We start from the raw sequence: 21,751 nt of genomic DNA, 5'->3' as shown, positions 1-21,751 counted from the left end.
CCTGCGTGAACGAGACGGGCGCAACCTGTGGCTGATCCTGACCGCCGCGCCTCCCTGCGTCCGGAAATTTAGCCACGCTCGACTCTCAAACTCCCTTCAGTGCCATTCTCACCGTTCGACTGCATACATGTGACGATGGTGGCTGTTCTCGTAACGAAAGAAGCCCCGTCTCTACCATACAGCCTGTGCGAAGCTTAAATCATTCGGCGATGCAATCGTGGCTCGTGCAGTTGCGAACTGTTGCCGAATCGAGCACAGACACGCCGCGCCTTTTTCTTCTCGCTCGAACCGCTCGACCCGCCGCGTACGTAAATATACCCTTCCGGTACAATGTTTCGATAGTCTCACGGTGAGGTGCCGGTTCATCGTGTTCACATACGCCACTGGTATCGAGAAAACGAAATCGACGAATCTCGAGAATATTGATCGGTTCCCCATGGAATCGACCAGCTGGATTTCTTCCTCGACGAGGGAAATCCTTCTCCTCGGTGTTCGCGTTTTCTCTCGCCTGCAGAAGGTTAGTCCTGCACATTTCATACTTTATTTAGATCTTAAGGTCCTTTGAACCTCGGTGTACCTTCGTCGTGTAATTCTTTGAGATTGAATATTTCCAGCGTTTTGTGTTATCGTTATTCGGTTTGGTTTTTGGTTAGACTGAGCACCGAATAATTGAGAGACGTTAAGGATAGTGGGGAGTCACAGAGAGGTCTTTGTATGTTATATTAGCTTCGTTTGTTTGGAGGGATTTCTCGACCGCGAAAATGGGCAGGGTCAACGTTCTATCACGAGGTACCGCGTCCGTGTATTAGACGCGCACACGAATGCTGTTACCTGTGTAGCAGACGGAAGTAGGATGAAACAAAAAGTTGCATACTGTTTCTCTCTCTGTTGAAAATTCACTCGCTGAATAAGAGAACACGCCGACTAGTTCGTTTCGTACGCTAGTTTCTCAGAATTATAGAAAAAACTAGAAAAACCTGAGAGACTCCTCGGACGTTCTACAAAGCTTCTGTTGTTCGTATGATACTAATCGTATTAAATGTGTTCACATTAGAAATTCACATTCGTTAATCAACTCGTAATCAATTTTTAGATACTTGCATTACTGTTGTGATCATTGTGTTACTTGATAAAAATGTTGTCTATAAATTTCAATCTATAAAAATCTACGTATAAAACAAGATTTCTTAGTATTATCATAATTTATGACTCAGTTATGACTGAGTTATTACTGAAAACAAATAATTATACTTTGCTTTTTCACTTAATTGTGACAATTCACCAAGAAATTTGCTAATTCTATTTCTACTAAATAAACTTAAGGAGACATAATAGCTAAGAGTATCTAAATCTGATATAGATATTTATAATTCATGCATCTTGCATAACACGTTTGGTTTTAAGAAAATAATCCATCTACTGTCGTAGAAATAAACTCTGTTTCAATGTAGAAAATATTCTGAAATTACAGACAATTTTCGCGTAACCTTCAGTAGCTTGCACATGCATATCACTTATTACGTAAGGTTGTGCATATAAAGTGTTATTAAGTTATTTGCAAACGAAGCTGACTGCAGAAATAGTCAGACTTATATGTATGAAAGTTCTATAACTACGAACGATAACGCATAATTGTTTCGATTCTGTATAAGCTAACAAAACAAAAGACGAATTTCCACTGTACGTAAAAATTCCCTTGTGTTTCCCCATTAGAGTTCTTTAAATATTCGATAACTAATGTAAGTACATATGTCGACCAATTGCTTTAACTCGAAGAAAAATGATGATGTCTATAAAATAGCAATGTTAAGATAACTTTAAAAGCATACTTGAATTTTTGAACCTTCAGTTGTTATTTCCTTTCTAATTGGGACAAATAAGTAAAAGAGTTTCTAAATTGCGAGTAATCCATCAAATATGATCGACTTTATTTACGCTTTGAAAACATTTTAATTTTTGCACCAGCTGTGTATCTGATAAGATATAAATTGTTACACTAAAAAATTAGTAAATGTATATATAGATGTAAGATAAAAGAAGGAAGAGACGTGGCTGGAATTCGTGAGGAACTTTAAGGGAAAGAGTTTACCAGGAAATTAATACTCATGAGAGATCAGCGTGTATAAAGACTTCGTAATCTGTTCATCGAGATTACGGGAAATCAATAAGGAATTTCTAATATAATGAATTTAATTTTTCATGGATGTGAATCCTGTAGCCATGATTAAATTGATTCCTTTTTATTAAAAGATTATAAATATATATATGTGTGTATCTCTTAACAGAATAATTAGGAAATACTAAATAATCTGTATTAAATAAATTTCATACTATTATGCTTGATTTTCTTGCAATTTCATTAGTGTATAAAAAAGATCATCTTCAAATTTACCAAGTACAAACTTGTATTATACCGATTAAATCATGGATCTCTATATGTAACATTTATCACTGAATCATTTAACTTTCACTTACATCCTAATATCGATGATATTTTCAACAATACTCACTTACCTTGACTAGAGTAGGACATGTGTAATTATATAATTAATGAAATTGAGAGGCACGTAGCGTGTCTGAATTGAAAGAGAAACAATTCGTACGTGTAAACGAGAGACAACGATAATGGAGATGAATTAGCACCCAACTCGGTAAATGCATAATTACCTGCTACCGAAATGGAAAGAAAGTGTCGTTCGTGATTCTAGCGGTCCTCTTATCCTCGACAACTCTAATTACAACGTCTCGGATAAAACCTTCGTTTAAAATGAAAGTTCTACAGGACAATCCAGTGTCTGTTGTATGAACAATTTCCCGCCGTATATATATATATTTTTTTTTTTAAATACACCTCAACGAACACCTAAACAAGAGGAGGTGAAAAACAGCAAAGACACTGATGCATATAATTGGCAGCTTTGTTGTGGCTATAAAAATAACTTTATAAAATATGCGTTGAGTGTGAAACGTACGATCGCACTGACCTATTATATCGGCCATGTATTATAATTATAAGCCTGATTAAGTCAATAATAACCAAACAACGCTGGCCTATTATCTATATAAAACGAACAAATAATATATGGTGCATTATAAAAATTTAATCGATTCTTAAACTCTTAAGACGCGTGTATAAATTAATGATAATGTCTTAGGTCGAATCTTGGATTATGTAGAGATAATAAAGTATGTTCTTCAAGGATACAATATGAAGATATATTATATTTTATATATTATATAAAACGATGATTATTTTTTAAAAAACAATGTTTTCGACAGTTTAAACACTTTGAATAAGAAATATCTGCCAAAATTGATTATGATATTGTTACACTTAATATTACTTATTAATTATATTCATACTATGCGTATATTAGTAATTAACAATGCATAGGTTTACGAACAACATGTTGTATATATTTAGAGAATATCTTCGAGAGAAGGATGAGAATAATTTATAAAAATAATTTAAAATACAACGTATAAAAATATTGTATATGTGTTTCGTACTTTGTTTCAGATACCATGTCTAGCGATACACTAAGGAAATATTGCACAACTTTACAAGGAAATTATTAATCCATCGTTAGCAAGCAATCAAACGAAAACCAGCCAGTTAACTGTTTACAAAGTTAATACGTATATTTAATATAATAATCTCTTTTAATTTGCAATTTTAATGACTGCTTGTTGTATTTGTTTAAAATATGACCAGCCTTCGCACACATATAGTGCAGCTTTATATCACGCATACAATTTTACAAAAACTAGTGAACTTTATCATTAAAATAGAAAGACACGTAGAACTATAATACAATATCATCCAATAGTTACGAAAGTAATTAGTGTAAAAACAATCATTGACTAGATCCACGTGCACTGCCCGACTGAGGGTTCAAATTTAACTAAAACGATCAATAGACTACTCCTTTTATAAACCATGAATATTTGTACGAAATTTATACGCGAAACTATCGTTTTGTAACAGCTACAAATCTTTTTCTCGATGACATTTTCCAACGCTTTGTGTCGGGGACCAATGTATAGGAAATTCTTCGCCTTGAGTGACATCCGTCTGCACACGACGAATAGATAAAATAATAGAAATACGTTACGAAAACTATCGACTCGTGTTAAATATAGATCGAGCAAATGCATCGTGAAAAAGAAGTGACGAATGTTTAGAGTAAAGCGTCGAACGAATGAGAGTTACATAGTTCGCATGAAAATTCCTCGATCCGTTGACACGGATGCAAAAGAGAAATACAAAAGTGCATCGTTCTCTAAAAGCATCAACGTTGAAGAATGTAATTCGCATCGAGTCACGAGAAATAGGGAGCCAAGGAAGCGTGCATCTTCCGCTTGAAACTGCACACAGTGCGAGCTTACTGGATAAAAAGGCAGGCAGAGGGAGAAAAGCAAAATGCCAGGGGGAACTTCGACGCGAGAAAGCAGCGAGGCGATCCGGATGGAGCCTTTAGGTAGAACCTCGAGTTCGCGAAGTCCCGGGCAAAACGGAACCGCTAACACCACCACCGAGGTGCCGATAAATTCAGGTGAGTAAAAATCCACTTGCACCGAGAAAGCACGTTTACTACTCCCTTTAATGAGTTAACTTACTGCCAACCTCGTACGGACTCTTAACCTGAAATTTCATTAACACTGGGGAAACAAAAATGGTCTCAGCGGTATTCTACAACCGTAGTAAATAAAATTGTTCTCTTGGCGGTTCTGTTGCGGAAAAAAACAAGTTTTATACGCAACGAATCTGCGCTGAATATGCAATTTCTTTTCATAATTTGAAAACTTATATTTCCATCCAAATGTGTTTAACAATTAGAATTAGAGATTGATTTTCTCTATACTTTCTTATCATGATGTATAGAAGTTAGCTTGGAATGGATTTTAAAAAATTTAAATTAACACAAAACCTACATTTTTTTACGTTTGAAATACGGTCACGGTGTGTGTGTTTTATTTTGCACAAAGCTTGAAAAGCATATGTATTAAGCGTAATTACTGGTTTCAAAGCACATATCACTATTATTCATGACCTTATATTCTTTAGATACCATCTTTTCATGAATCGACAAAATTCTGACTTGTAACAATAATAATTGCCATCGTTAAAAATGCAACACCTATAATAGATTATGATCAAAGTGTTTATCAAGTTGTTTTAACACAAAATGAAAAACGGGTTTAATCGGGAAAGATTCAGAATTGCTATTTTATTAAACGTTTATGTTTCATAAAGTTTGTGTACCTGATAAGAATCTAAAGATCTTTATCGTATATATAAAACTTTATTATCGTGTAAAGTGATGATTCTTTATATGAAAACAATCCGATTATGATCCAAGAATAATTTTTACAATCAAGTAGTAACTAGTAACCATGAAAATATATTTAAGTTGGTCGAGTTTATGTACTATTCTAGTGAACACCGTTTCCAAATCTGATCAATATCGATAGAATCACAGCGTTTATAGATGTCTGAACTTTTGAACTTGTGACCTGTTTTATTTTAACGTATTTATGTAGGTTTGTTTCCGCCTTAAAAAGTTACCCAGCTTTTGATACAAATCATTCTAATATTGATGAGTCTCGTACATTTGAAACTTAGAAATATACATTTCCTCACGAGTTAAAGCTACGAGTGAGCCTACAAGTAGCGCAATGTTGTAAAAGATTCAGGAGCACCGTAGAGACCGTGAATTTGGTATTAGTTCGTGGCCAGATATTTTTTTTATATAGGCGATGTATGTAGTTATATCAAAATAATCTTTTTTTTATTCAATGAAGATAAAAATGCAATAGTGTTCTGCAATTAACACTTTATCAGCGGCACGTCTTTGCGACGAGCAATGACTTGTTACCGGAAACATTTTTAGAAAGTAATCAGAAATGAGAAAAGATTGATCATTTCCTTTGAATTGTGTCTTTCAAATTAATTGAAGTATTGACATAAAGATTTAAGAATACGTTAAAGAGGTCTTTATTATTGTTTATATATTATTTATTAAAGATTATTTAAGATACATGTTAATTCAATTACATTGCAATATAAATATTACATTCCTTCCTATATGACATTCTAAATAATTAGATAATTTAGGTTTAAAGTATTAACATTACTGTAAAATGTAATATGATTATTTGACGCATTCACAAAGATATTGTAGCTGATGTTATGAAATACTGACCAAAATTAAATACGAAATCGAAATAACATTGATAGTTGTCATATCATGCATTGCACAATCTAAATTTTTATAGAAATTCTGTAGAAACAATTCGGTAGGAATATTATTATCTAAAAGATAGAAAATTATTTGTTGGCAGGTGTTAAAGGCCCGTACTTTTAAACCTTTATTTTAAAAAAAGAACATAAGATTGAGCATGTGTATATTATATAAAATACTCCTTTTATCGTCCCATAACACACCTTGCTTAATTGACCTTATAATTCGTTACATATTGAACGCAAACCTAATCTAACCCATGTCTACATATATATAACTGTGGTTTTTTATGTATATCTAAAAACCACGATAAAGAATAATACAGTTTAACGTATAATTAACCACGGTTACTATTATTACGTAATAATCAAATTATTGATTCAAAGATTAATTTTAAATCAGGAGGCAAAATCTTTCAAACGCACGCAATGTTTAAAAACGTTGAAGTTGAACAAATTCGATTATGATAACAGTTTTTGCTACCTGTAAATATATATTATTATGAATTTTGAAAAAATATTTCATACAGATATCTTATACATGTTTGTACGTTTATATAATCCGTACATTTTTATATCCTTTTTATCACAAATACGTAAAAATCTACAATTTAACAATGAACTACTAGATTTATGACAAATTCCTTTTTAAACGACAAGATTTTAAGCGAATATTGTTTTTATACCTTTTAACATTGAATTTTAACAAATTACCACACGTGGACTTTCTTGAGGAATCTATTCTCTGAATTTCACATTTAACACAACTTTAGTGGATTTAGAGATTCACCCATCCTTTGAAAGATCGATTTGCCCCTTTTTCATCCCTTTAGGAGTTGAATTTCGAAAGACCACGAGACACGAGCGTGTTCATTTTTAACGAGCAGTTCATTTGCCGAGCCTCAAATTTCCAGCTTTAGCGAATATAGGGTTACGGTTACCCTTTGAGAAAACAACTTACTCCCCTTTTCACCCCTAACGTGGTTGAATTTTGAAATATGCTCAAATACGTTTATTTATTTTTAATGAGGAGCTCGAAATGTTGAATTTCGCGTCTGCAATATTAGCAATTCGTGAAATATGAGTGTCCTTTAAAAAAAAATTTGACCTCCTTTCTACCCCTTCAGGGTTTGTATTTCCAAAAATTCGACCTTAACGTCTAAAAAGAAGTATACTATCCAAATTTCACGTTTCCACGCACAACGGTGTGGGCTTGGCGTTGATGAATCGGTCAGTTAGCTTTGTTTTTTATATTCAGCTATAGATTCCAAATAATTTATTTTTATATACACACCGATTTTTCAGAATTGGCAACAAATGTTGTAGCGATATCGATCTGTTTCACACAAGAACCGTTCCCCGTATCCCTAAAACTTCATTCGCAGGTCAAAAGCCAGACAAGAAACGGAAATGTTGCCCCTTTCTCTAGTTTGAATGCCATTGCCAGCATTCAGCGGAGACTTTGTCCGTCAAGGATATTGAACTTCGACAATCCGAACGGTTCGAGTACCCTCATTCATACTATGAACTGAAAACTTCTAAGAGGTCCTCAATAGCTCCATAATCGCTAATGCAAGGACAGGATTTTATTCCGTGCTTGTATTGCATTGACGTGTTCCAATTTTTTTCTCGTATATTCTTATGCTGATTTCGCGTTCATTTCTTGATAATGTCAGCTTCCATCGTTCCAACTCGAATAGCTTACTAGACGAACTCTGTTATAACGATCGTATGGAATCTAGATATCTGTAGACACGTTTTATGAATATATTGTATATGCTGTGCGAAACATTTTGAGATTTCATTAGCATTATTAGGGGACTCGACTAATTAATCATTGTAACGTAAAAATATTTCAGTCTTCGCTTCTTATTTGGTTTGCCTAAAGAATTACTTAACTATTGACTAAACAGAAATTCTGTATATAATTATAATATTATACACATATAATTATTTAACAACAAATTTATGAAGGATTCTTTCTAATTTGACTTTTGCCGAAGATATTTCTAAAATCATAGCCATAAATAAAGTAACACAGACATCATGTTTAGTGTCTCTGTGGAATTCATGTCAATGCTATCGGGAATATAAATGTGCTCGGAATAATACAGATAATTAGAATGGATAGAAGACAAAAAATACTTACTACGTGTAAATATACGAATGGTGTATATATGAAATATACGTTTCTTCAAGTAAAACTTTAATCGCATTATACATATACTTATACGAAATTTTTTCCATATTAATTAATTTCATTATCTTAGATTTATAGAAATGATTAATTTTAGAATTCTAAAATACTTAAAGTAAAATAAATTGTAGTGTTTTATTACGTTCTAAAACTTAATATTATTAAACGACATAGCACGCTCGATGCAAACTATAATATAGCGATTAAGATAAAACTTATTTTATTAGGTCTAGAACGATGACAATGCAAAACACATATTGAATATGCATGGCGGTTGTGTGCACTGTCGGTCTTTCTATCGTATGCAAAAACGAGAGTTCTCGTATCGAATGTTTAAAATGCCAATACTTCATATACCGTTCAATAGCTTTGTAAAGTAATCGTGTTAGTAGCGAACTAAAATGAAAATCCATTTTCTACACAAGAATTTATTACCTATGAATATTTTCGTTAATATCGTATAAATTAATTTTCAAACAAAGAATATTCATAAAATTATATCATTTAAGTCGTTTCGTCGCTAAATAATGCGTCAATAGAATATATGCGCAATAGTAGAATGTTATTCGTTCATCGTTAAGAGTACAAATGTTAAGTGTACGATTATAGAAAAGAAATACAATACTTCGCAAAGAATTAAATTTTTTCTTTTTGTCTATAATTGCATAGTTAATATTTCTAACATTAACGTAACATACGTACAACAAAATGATGATTTTAACAGGGATATTTTAACAACGAAATGAATGAAATAACATAATTTCGCGAAAATGTTTAGTGCTAAAATACGAGTCGCGGAGTATTGAAACCTTAAAGGAAAGCAGAGGGAAATACCAAAAATGGTAGAGAATCTTCTTACCAACCCAAGCGTGGAAGTAAAATGGCAAGTAGGGTAGGAATCACTGTGAAGGGTGGGTCACGGATGGCGCCACAGTAAAAGCAACCAACCACCCCCGCTGCAACTCTAGGCGAAGCGAGGTGCGGCGTGGCGAGAGCTGCAAATTCACCCCCGTAAAGCGATCCGCCACCAAGGGGTTTGGAAAGTCGCCATTTCTGTCTAACTCCGCAGTCGCTATATTCACGTTTTAATACCAATGAAATGTCAAGGCACGTTGCGCGTTATAGACTCGCCGACGTTGTCGAGCTGTTCGGTGACTTCGTAAGCGTCACGTTGTCGCGGGTCCTCGGGACCTCGTTGGTCGCGCTTCTACTCGGGCTTCTGTTTGTACTCGTGCTCGTGCTCGTAATCGTGCTCGTGTACGTGCCTCTGCTCACGGTCGTGTTCATGATTGCGTTTGTGAAGTTCCTCGTCTTCGTACCCGTGCCCGTGCCCGTGCTTCTTCAACTCGTGCTCGTGCTCGTGCCCGTGCTTGCTACTTCAGGAATTTCGAGTCGATCTACTCGAGCAATTAACTCTGCCGATTAAGCTTTGAACTAGACGCACGACAAACGATTAAGAAAGAAAAAGGAAAAGAAAAACGGAACGAGAACAAGGAAAGAAGGTTGAGCCTAAAGTAACCGCAAGCCCCCAGTGAACCAGTAGGTAAATCTGCCAGTCTTCCTCGGTGATTCCTTGACCTTGACACTCGAACCGACGGTGTATCAACGAAAGTAACTACTAGGCGAAGCAGGCAAGCTACGAGTACGACCGCCCGAATTCTGGCTGAACAGAGAGAGCCCTTGATCAAAATCTTATATGCTACGAACGACGGTCAGGTAAAAGAAATCGTTCGTCGGAGACCGCCGCCAAATCGGTTCACGATGAGCGAACAAGATGTGGATGACGTTGCCTTTCTGACAGGTGAGACACGTCAGAACAGGCATTCGAGAATTTTTGTGGATTTTCTCGAGTGAAGCTCAGGCTCTAGTTTCGTTCCCGTTGCAATCTCATACCAGGGGCAGCTCCTACCACTTCTGACAGCTCTGTTTGCCCCTTGACCTCCCTTCCTTTTCACGGTTTCCCTTCATTTCCTTGTCCTTCTTTTCCTTTGCTTCTTTTTCCCTCTCTTTTCCTCACACGCGGTTCTCTCCTTTTCCTTTGAAATCGTTCGACCAGATGGCCCACTTACGACCCTCCGGGCTACGAATAGACTATACGAGAAGCACGTGCGTGCGATCAATAAGAGACAAGCTTCTGATCTTTCAAATTAAAACACGCAACCCGGCTAGCCTCACGCGTTTATGTATATGTATCTTCTTGTCGACCGATTAACTAATTATCATCTTGCCTGTGACAACAAATAGAACCACTTGCAAAGTGCGTAAACACATCTGTCTGACACAGAACCATACAATATGTTGCAACATGTATCGTATAGAACAAGCCACTTTATTCAAATGACGTGAATTTTTCGAGCAAAATTGTCTCAGAATTCTATATACGTTGATATTAACTTTTGTTTACTTTATACTTCGCTTGCGTTGAAGGAAGCTTTAAGCATACGTCTCTTAAAATTATGCGTATTCAGCGTACTATATTGTAATGGCGCCATTCTTACCAATCCATCCAAATTGAATTTAAATTGATTGGATGTTATAGAGCTGTCATTCGATGATAAGACATATACACAGCATTTCACATATTTTGTTGGAGTAACTGCATTAACGTCACTGTGGACTGTCGCTCGGCAGTCAAAAATCTAGGTCAAGTGTGTAACCGAGGACAGGAAACTTGTTTCTCACGTTAGTGGACATTTCACGTTTGGGAACTTATACGTTTCACCTACTTTTTCAATGTTCAATAATATTCGTACCTCTTGATATATATATATTTCATTCGATGTTATAGACAACATACGTAATGTTGCCAAAACAAATTCAACGCGTTTCTCGTGCTTTAGAATAGGGAGCGTATGGACACTTGATCATTCTTCAGGAGACTCTTTGTTCCAGGAGACAGTAACACAGGATTGCACAAACGTAGTATTTATGAGCACAATGGAATTGTGTGTTCTCAAAAAAGGGCTCTCTGCGTAGCTACCGTTGTTTTTGCGATCCTTTTCTCCATATCACTCATCATTGCCTTCGCGGGACCACAAAATGGTAATGTAACGTTCCCTTAATGTAAATAACATTTCAATTTTGTTTCTGTATTACTCGATGCTTGTTATTGGTTTCTCCTTTTCGTTTTTTAATAGACTGCCCTTGTGCTGGAGAGAAGCCACCCAATCTGGAAATCGAAGACGATGAAAAAAGTAGCGAGCCTCTTGCAACTAATGGAGAGGTATGGTTATTTGTGTTTGCTCTGCTGGTTATACGATCGAAGTGGAACAAAACATATACTTCGTAACACATATTCTAGACATAATGTACAAGTAATAACGACCGTATGTATTCAAGTTCTCAAATGGTACAATGAATAATGTAGATTCGTCAATGTTATTCATACATGTCATATGATTTCAAATATATTACATTAAATTTTTATAAAAATATATTTAATTATATATTAAATTATTAAGATATTTAATTATGTATAAAATATTAGAATATTTAAAGGATTATATCGTAATAAGTACATCAAAGAATTTTAATTTCATGTTTTTGTATAGATACAAGTCGTAGTATTCATTTTAATCTTCCACAAAAATTTGAAGAATCATATATTACATTCTGTATATTATAAAATAAGAAAATAACAATTACTAGTTTTCATTACAAAAATGATGCAGTTTTTAATACAAAACACAGTTGTTTAAGATATTACTCTTGGAACATAAAGAAAAAAATCTATCTGACCTGAAACCTTTCTATGCCGCGGTACGTAAAAAGAAAAAATTAGGACGTATAGAAATGCAAAATATATAGGTATGTCATGTACGTATATGTGTATGCAAAGTGTGTTCTTTTGTATGTCACATTTCAATGCTTGTGCCTGAGCCTTTGCTTGAAGCTTACTGTGAACGAGCTATAAAACGTCTTGGCGGGAAATCAATTGCAAGACGTCTATAGTACTATAAATTTCCATACCCTAGAGTCTAAAGTATCATAATCTAGAATTGCTGGTTATTTGATCAATTTTATTGTTGATCATTCATATTTTACTAGCAGTTACATAAATAGTATATCTTTAGCATCGAAGATAAAAAATGTATGCAATTGCAGTAGCTCGCTCAACTAACGGTCTAAAAATAATTTAATTGAATGGAACTGTTACAGGTGTTTCCTTGGAATAACGTGAGGCTACCTACGTTTGTGCATCCTACTAGGTACAATATCACTATCCATCCAAATCTTACCACCTTAGATGTAAAAGGTAAGTAGTATATCGTTAATTAGTTGTTAGCTAACGTTCGAGAATATCGATTATTACATTTTTATTGCGAAAGAATTTGTTTTAATTTATCAAGCTTTTCCAAAACGCTATTTATTATAAATATGTAGAAAGACATTTAAGACAGAAATCTTACAGTATCTTTAAAATTAAGAAATTAATTTCTAAAGTAAAAAAGTAATGTTTCCGTAATGCTCTGCACTAAAATATTTAAGAACGAAGAAAAAAATAATTTTTAATTTCCATTTGCAGGACAGGTCACAATCGAATTCTATGTCGATAAAGAGACCAACTATATCGTCTTCCATAGTAAAAATTTGACAATAAATGAGAAAGTGAGTATTTAAAATAATATGCGTGTACAGTGGCTCGAAGTATTCGTACACTTACAGACATATTTTATTAATATATTATGTATATTTATGTAAATTTCATTAACATACGTTATTATGAGCCACTGTACATACATCAGTATCATGTTCTATCTACTTTCTAATTGCTAAAAACTGGTTTTTAGATGATTCAGGACCGTAAAGGCCACAGATTAAAAATTGCAAAGTTACTGGAATATCCGAAACACCAACAGTTGTATTTAGAACTGGAAGAGAGTAAATTTCGGAAGAGAGGGAATTATACAGTACACTTGAGGTTTATCTCGAAACTAACGAGTGAACTCGAAGGATTTTATCTTAGCAGCTATGTCACCCCAGAAGGAGAAAAGAGGTCACTCTGAAACTGTAATAATTTTCTGTTTGGGAAATTGCTCAAGGCGTATCTTCATTTTGAACGAGATCGTAACTGAATTATTTTTTCGGCTATAGGTACCTCGCCACGACTCATTTCGAACCTACGTATGCACGCTCGGCATTCCCATGCTTTGACGAGCCACAATTTAAGGCCAAATTTAAGGTTTCAATATTTAGGGACAGATTTCATATCGCGCTATGCAATATGCCTGTGATAAACACCGAGGATGCTGGATTTTACATGGGCACCGGACTGGTGAGTACGAAACTAGTGAAGTTATGTTCTTGTTAAATTATTTTATTAAATTAATGTTATATCATGATATATCATTATTGGCCAAACATTTTCCTTTGTTTCTTCCTCATGAAATATTTGAAACCATATATCATTATTGTTATTTCTTGTTTTACATATCTGATTTACAAAACATTGTTGTACGTTGCTAAACGTACTATAATTTTACAAAGTTTCTTAGTTAAAATGTATAGTACACAAAATACTGGAAGAAAAACGAATACTACATAGTACAGTCTATAATTTATGTTATTATAATTGTACTATATGTACGTAAATAACAACATTTATTGCACAAATTTTCAGCTTCGCGATGATTTTCAAGAATCTGTAGAAATGTCGACGTACCTGGTAGCTTTCGTGGTTTGTGACTTCAAACGAGTCTCCGAATTGACTAAAAGGAATATTTCCGTGAGTGTTTATGCAGCAGAGACGATGCTTCCACAGGCAAAATATGCGGTAACTACAGCTGCTCGTACAATGGATTACTTTGAATCTTTTTTCGGAGTACATTATCCATTGCCTAAACAAGGTACGTAATCAAATCAAAATATAAAAGTAATTGTAAATACACTCGATAATAATTTCATTGGTGAAACAGAAAATTTCTTATTCATGGTGTACCAGGTTTTTCTGAACAGACATTTCTAGTACACTGTATGACTATGAATAAGAAAACAATGTTTTGCAATTAAGCTAAGAAACTCCATTATATTTTAAAGTACAGCTTTCATCTAATAACATTTCTATTTTAATATTATAACATTCTTTTCTTATTTCTATTCATAAGATATACTGACAAAATATGACTGAAAATACTTGAAACACCTTATATATCCTATATCAGTTTTTAACATATAAATTTTATTAATTTCTCATAGACTTAATAGCTATTCCTGACTTTGCCGCTGGTGCAATGGAAAACTGGGGCCTAATCACGTACCGAGAAACATCAATACTTTATGATCCACAAGAGACATCAACCAATGCTCACGAGTGGGTCGCTATAGTTGTCGCTCATGAATTAGCTCATCAATGGTTTGGTAATCTCGTCACTATGAAATGGTGGAACGATTTATGGTTAAACGAAGGAGCGGCCAGTTTCTTCGAATACAAAGGAGTGAATCATATCTCACCTGAGTGGAGCATGATGGATCAGTTTATTTTAGACAAAACTCAACCAGCGCTTGATCTCGATGCTTTGGCAAGCAGCCATCCCATAAGCGTGCCGGTTAAAGATCCAAATGAAATCGAAGCTATATTCGATGATATCAGTTATAGTAAGGGCGCCTCCATACTCAATATGCTTGAGGGGTTTCTGTGCGAGGATGTTCTGAAAAGTGGATTGAACGACTATCTGAATTCGCACGCGTATGGAAATGCGGACACGAACGACCTCTGGGCGGTCTTTACAAAACATACAAATAATACTTTTGACGTAAAAGTAGGTATAAGTTTGAAAGATTAATTTTAAAAACTTATAATTTCTGGTGTTCCATGAAATACAATGTGTCGGCAGGCTATTATGGATACATGGACCCAACAAATGGGTTTTCCTCTGATTACGATCACACGTAATGGGAATACCATCACAGCAACTCAGAAGAGATTTCTAATTTCGCCAAAAGAAAATGATACAGAACTGCAAGAATCAAAATCGCCCTTTGACTACAAGTGGTATGTCCCGTTGAGCTACTACACAGACAAAGAACCGCGCAAGCTTCACAACATATGGATGAATTTAACCGATGGTAACACATAGGACAATTATAACGAACATTTTTTTTTTAGAGATGTTTAACAGCATTAAGCGAGAAATCGTTAAAGGAGTCCGTTCAAAGGCGATATAAAATTATTTCCAATTGATCTTTTTTTCATTTTATTACAATTCCTACATAGGAGATTTATTGATTTTCGATCCTACCTTTTCCACCGATGTTAGATAGAAAAGAAGAGGAACACATTGACAACTATGATTTTTGATAAAAATAAAATGACCTTCGTTGACTGTGTTTTTTATCTAATTGAAAAATTAAGCTGGGAAATCAAGGTGGATCATAAATGAATCCTAGAGTACAAAAAATTAAGAAAAATCAATTGCGTATAATTTTATATGGTTTTCGAATAGCTTTGCAATTATTGGGCTTTATGAATTATTAGCTGGCAATTTCATTCGTTTCGTAGATCTCATTTTTCGAATAACGTGAGTTTCATTCGTGCATTTTTAAATTAAAAGGTAATATAATATAATCCAAATTCATGCATGGAAAATGTATTTCTTGATACGAGTGAACTTGTTATCTGATAATAAATTGAACCATATCTTCTACCTCATGCAAAATTACTACATATTTTCAGTAACGTTCGAAATACCTGCCGACGTGGAATACATAAAATGCAATGTGAATCAAAGTGGATTTTACCGTGTATCTTACCCGGAAGAGATGTGGTCATCAATCATCACTACATTATTGAATAATCACACCAAGTTTAGTCCAGCGGACCGTGCTAATCTTATTGACGATGCGTTTACGCTTTCCGAAACAGGCGAGTTGAACGCTACCGTACCTCTTGAATTATCTCTTTATCTTTTGAATGAGAGAGATTATGTGCCATGGACTACTGCACTGGGATATTTACATTCTTGGAAAGATAGATTAAGCGAAAGTCCCGGATATAAAAGATATATCACATTCTTGAAGCTTTTGTTAACTCCAGTTATCAAATACGTCGGTTGGGCAGACGAGGGATCACATTTGAAAAAGTAAATATAAAATTTTGTTAACTTTAGAACACCAACAAGTCATTTTTATAACTGACAAAGTTTCTAAGATTAGGAAGATTAGAATAATTGTACAATTTTTGTACATCGAGTATCTTAAATTTAAATTGGCTACGTTTCTTTTCCACAGGTTATTAAGAATTGCAGTGCTTCAATCAGCTGTATCAGTAAAATTGGACGATGTTGTAAAACCAGCAAAAAACCTTTTCGAAGACTGGATGTTAAAAGGCAAACGAATTGCCCCAAATATACGAGACGTCGTATACGTTGCAGGTGATACAATATTATTTTTATCATACATTCAATATGTTCACCACGTTCATTCGTAGATTCGTTTATTTATTTGCAGATTCACTGATATTCAGATTATATATAAATTCATTATATAAGATAAATTCATTATATTTATTCATTGCATTGCGTTTATTCTTCTTTGTACAAGAATCAAATTTTATTCAATCATTCGTTACATCGTACATTTTTCTTTGTACAGGAATCAAATTTGGTGGTGAGAAAGAGTGGAATCATTGTTGGAAAAATTATCAAGAAACTCAGGTACCAAGCGAGAAACGAATAATGTTGCAAGCGTTAGGAGCGACGACAGATTCTTGGTTGCTACAACGTTACCTTTTACGATCGTTAGATCGAGATATGGTGAGATCACAAGACGTTGAAACTGTTATAGCCTCTGTCGCTACCAATCCCGAGGGTCAATTCCTTGCATGGCGTCATCTCAAAGCTTACTGGCCTCAGATACATGTTTTATTCGGAAATGGATCGCTGACCATGGGTAGTCTTATATCTGTTGTAATTTCTGACTTTTTCACGGAATACGACTACCACGAGGTAAGTGAAAAATATACTGTTTCATTTCTTAAACACAATTTTATAATGAAACACTTTATTAATAATGTTCCAAATAACACTTGTAAAAGAATTATTTTTAATTTTATCACTGTATTACTTGCAAGTGAATCATTTTAAATTTTATCGTTAAATACTCGGTAGCTCTAATAAAGGATAAAATTATCCTGGCTTCTTCTTTCTGTAATTCTGTACCTAAAGTATATTCTATAAAAATAAGCAAGATCACGTATATTTTTGTACGATATTCAGGGCGATTCAATTGCTGAAACTTTCAAAAATTCCATATTTAATTAATAATCCTTTCCATACGAGCCTGTAATAAGTATTTTTGACGTTTCGTCTTAGGTTTCGGAATTCTTTAAGGAAGTGGATGTCGGAAGTGGTCGGGGAGCATTAGAACAAAGCCTAGAAACAATCAAGTTCAATATACATTGGGTAAAACAGAATGCAGATGTCGTTGATCGATGGCTCATAAATTATTTGGACAGTCACACAAGTTAACCCTTTGTTTATCGGGAATGGGACACGAATGACGCGAAATTATCATCTATACATTTCGTAACAATACTTACGTTTTTCATGGTGCTCATCGATACATGATATCTTCGTGTGACACGATATAGTCTAAGAAAAAAGTAAGACGTTTGTTACTATCCAAAAGGTAACCGTTTATTTACCACTTAGTTAGGTATATACATAATAATTCGCAGATCAAAAATGACCCATTTCCGTCGTACCCATCAAAAGATTCTTCTCATCGGTTAAAAATCAATGATCCTTCAACGGACGAAGGATCGACCGATACTTTGTCGAGTTGCGAGGCCTCTTGCACAATAATTTACCAACTAATAATATTAGTCATTTGACAATTTACATTCTAGACTCTACATTCTAAATTATTCCACAATTTTACAATTTATTCGTCAAATAGGAAATGATTTGTAAAATTCACTCTTAACATTTCATTTTTTTTATTATCAAATTTCTTAATATGATACAAGAGAGTTTATTAATGATATTACACAATGGTTTGTACTTTGTAACTTGTAAAGTTGCACTAATATCAGTTCAATCGTGTAGGAGTGCCAAGAAGTATTAAACTCATACCAAAGTTCGTACTATCTGATTTTTGTCCGTTGGAAGAAATCTTTCGATGAATCGAAACAAAGCCGAATTGTTTATATGTAACACATTATACACCGATTTATACGCACTTTCGAAAGTATTTATTTATTATACACGCAGTGCGTGCAGATTGGATTTATTATATATAAATAGAGAGAGCGAGAGAGAGAGAGAGAGAGAGATTATAGCGAGGAGAGAACAACGTTGTTCCTAGGGTAGTCGCTAACCCATCGAATTTTTCCGGGAAGAAGAAAAGGGCTAACGACGTACGCCTATTAACGTTGACACTTTAGTCTCCCAAATAATACTATACTTTATTACAAGGAGTGACAGTTAGTTATCTCCACGTGATGCCCAAGCCCCATTCCTGATCCATCCAGTACAGTAATTCAACGGAATGCTGAAGATTTGACGAGAAACGCTACTTAACATATTTCACGAGTCAGCCCTAAGCTCTATATTAAAAGAAAGAGTAGCTATAAATACGATCAGTAATACAGAATAATATTTTGGCCTGTGCTAGAGTACGTAAGATTTTTATTCCGTTTAACGTTTATTGTATATATACAAGTATAAAGTTACAAGATATTTACATGATTATTTTATTGATACAAAATTTTTGTAGCGGTAAATGTCAATTGTACAGTCAGTAAAAAAAGAAAAAATTAACGAATTACATTATAATATGTAATATAATCGATGACGATCATTAGAAATCCATTTTTCGATGAAACTCAGCTGCTCTTATAAAGGATAGTGTGATTCGCTGTAAATACATAAAAAAGAAAATCATGGAACGACGTTAAATTGGGTTAGTACTAATCAAGTAATTACAGAAAATGCCCGAAACGATTGTTATGAACAGTCAGTTAATATAAGTAGCATATCAATATTGGAGAAGTGTTCGACAGATTAATTCGGCCAAATCTTTCGTCAAAACAGAATTCTAGTTTCGTGGGAACGGCGATCCGACAGAGAAGATTTGGCCTCGAGAGAAAGAACATATTACGAGGATTGTATCGTCCCTCGGAAATAATCGCGAAAAATTGATGTACCGTGTGTGTCGTGTATTTATTATTACCGCAGAACACTGGATGCGCGGGATATGTCTCGCGTGGAGCTGATCATTCTCCATGTGAAGTAGCATAATAGAGAATCGGATATTTTATTATGAAAAAGTATATAAATTTATGTATGTAATCTTGTGATGCTTTGTATGGTATGTACATATTAGCGTAAGAGAATTGTGTGCTCTGTGTGATCGGATATATTTAAAAGAAAAGGTATCTAGATGCATACAAAATATGTTAATGCCAAAGTTAACTGCTGGCCTTTACAAAAAAAAAGAAGAAGAAAAAGAAATATTCGTGTGATTTTGGTATGATTCGTAATCTTGAAATGCTAATGAGATTGAATTGAAATTAACCACTGTTAAACATTAGGTATACATTCGTCGTGTACTTACATCACTTCCTACGTTCTTCTAATTCTCTATCGACAATAAACATAAAATATAAAACAATATATAACAGGGAAATATTTAAAACAGAAAGAACGATTTCGTTTACCACTATTTCTAATAAATGAAAAATCGATTTAGCATTTGAAGGTTAAAACACCAAAATCTAGATAACTGTACAGAACGCGATGAAAAAAAAATCAGAAAGTACCGAGGATATTTCGGTGCGGTGGTGTTATATGTATAATATGTATAGTACAGAAAGAACTAAGTTCAACGCAAAACAAATTTTTAGCCCAATCAGAAAAGAACTCGAGACACTCTGTATACGTTTGGATTTTACTCCACGAGAGCTATTTTCTATGCGTCTCTTATCTTCCACTGCCCGTATCCAATGGTCGACCAGATCTCACGAATATTCAATTTTACGTGTTCTCATCACTCTCGTTAAACAATCAAAGCACTCGTTATCTAACAAAGAGACATTCACAATATAATTAGTTATTTCACTATAATTAGTTAGAGCACATAGGACACGATTGATCTCTCTATCCTTAATCTATCAATAAAAAAAACTGCCGACGATGCTTGCAATTCGAATCCCCCCGTGAACAAGAGAAAAGAAAGGAATAGCATTTTTTTCGAGGTTCATGCCATTTTTTACATATTTTCAATCAGAGTACAATTACTTGGAATCCCGACGAGTAACGTTTCTTGGTATAAAATATCGTCGACTTTTATCGAATTAGGATTTTCTGGCCGGAACTGTACACGCATGTTTACATTTAGAAAAACGATTTATGAAAAAAAAGATTTATGAAAATAAACGACTGCATGGATCGTTCATCCCTTTAAGTAGATTTTGATACACTCCAACGGCGAATTAATGAATCGACGCACAACTAGATACCTTACATGTAAATAGCATATTTTTTCACTAACGGATATTCTCTCTTGTTAAAGATTTAAACGGACGAAGTCGCTCCACGATATTTGCGAAAGCGTTCGGTTCGCCGGTTCGCCGGTTCGCCATTTTCAGTACGAAGGGAGCACGAACCGATTGGCCTACTTTACAACATTCGTATTATAGCCGAAAGTACTTGTTTAAGAAGTAATACGCAGTTCTCTCGCTTTCGTTTAAGAGCGAAAATCGCACAGATCGTCATGTTCCTTTACAAAAAATATAGATTTACGTCTAATCGTAAGTGTAACTGTCATGAAAGTCACGCACGATTATTATTATTTTATCGATTACTTTCTTCTTTTTATCACTAATTACAAAGGTCTAACAGTATTAGAAAAAAAACCATTCTTTACCGTGGTGTTAAGGATTATATCGAATAATAACAATATATATTTGTTTTTCGAGTTTAAGAACGATTTAATAAATAATAAAAAAAAAAAAATCGAATCCACTAGACGCGGAGTAAACCGATGCAAAAGTTCTACCGAAAGACTGGACATCAGAATAATCAAGATGAGTACATACTTATATGTATTTTATGCAATCACGACCCGATAACGTTATGTCTTAAGAGAACGAGGCTGTCTTGCATCTCATATTTATGAATGAATTATTGATACAACTATATATTGTATACCGTTCTCTACTGTACTGTTGTCATAGATATTTTGTTGTATAAAAGAATGCGAGATATGTACAAGCATACAAATGAATATATTATATGTTTAAAATAACGTACACGTCATTTCATTCTTTCATAAACATTTTTACCTAAGTACACATTATCCATCTATATGAA

General features: G+C 34.2%; 1 protein-coding gene across 5 annotated transcripts; it reads left to right on the top strand.

The window, feature by feature from the left end:
* The first annotated feature begins 125 nt into the window (after positions 1–125).
* Positions 126–21,357, top strand: LOC117241474 (endoplasmic reticulum aminopeptidase 2-like). 5 transcript variants are annotated; one of them, XM_033507406.1, is made up of 15 exons: positions 126–517; positions 3,521–4,556; positions 11,337–11,483; positions 11,579–11,664; positions 12,600–12,696; positions 12,967–13,049; positions 13,232–13,437; positions 13,536–13,716; positions 14,062–14,287; positions 14,637–15,199; positions 15,275–15,506; positions 16,114–16,519; positions 16,668–16,810; positions 17,031–17,383; positions 17,750–17,905. In XM_033507406.1, the coding sequence occupies exons 2-15, from the start codon at positions 4,424–4,426 to the stop codon at positions 17,903–17,905; spliced, it is 3,012 nt and encodes a 1,003-aa protein (XP_033363297.1). In that variant the 5' UTR covers positions 126–517; positions 3,521–4,423. The 5 variants fall into 5 exon arrangements, with proteins under 5 accessions (XP_033363297.1, XP_033363287.1, XP_033363291.1 ...); XM_033507396.1 differs by having other exon boundaries at positions 11,334–11,483; XM_033507400.1 differs by lacking the exon at positions 126–517 and having other exon boundaries at positions 4,424–4,556; positions 11,334–11,483; positions 17,750–21,357.
* The last annotated feature ends 394 nt before the right edge of the window (positions 21,358–21,751 follow it).

The sequence above is a fragment of the Bombus vosnesenskii genome, unplaced genomic scaffold (genome assembly GCF_011952255.1).
Source record: "Bombus vosnesenskii isolate JDL3184/JDL3185 unplaced genomic scaffold, Bvos_JDL3184-5_v1.1 scf7180000013264, whole genome shotgun sequence".
Taxonomy (NCBI): Eukaryota; Metazoa; Arthropoda; class Insecta; order Hymenoptera; family Apidae; genus Bombus; species Bombus vosnesenskii.
This window is presented reverse-complemented; position numbering and strand designations above follow the sequence as displayed.

Excerpts from the sequence above, each read along its gene's own strand:
- LOC117241474 (XM_033507400.1), top strand. The coding sequence starts at position 4,424 with ATGCCAGGGGGAACTTCGACGCGAGAAAGCAGCGAGGCGATCCGGATG. Across the intron at positions 11,484-11,578 it reads CTTCGCGGGACCACAAAATG|ACTGCCCTTGTGCTGGAGAG; the intron begins GTAATGTAACGT and ends GTTTTTTAATAG. Across the intron at positions 16,811-17,030 it reads AGACGTCGTATACGTTGCAG|GAATCAAATTTGGTGGTGAG; the intron begins GTGATACAATAT and ends TTCTTTGTACAG.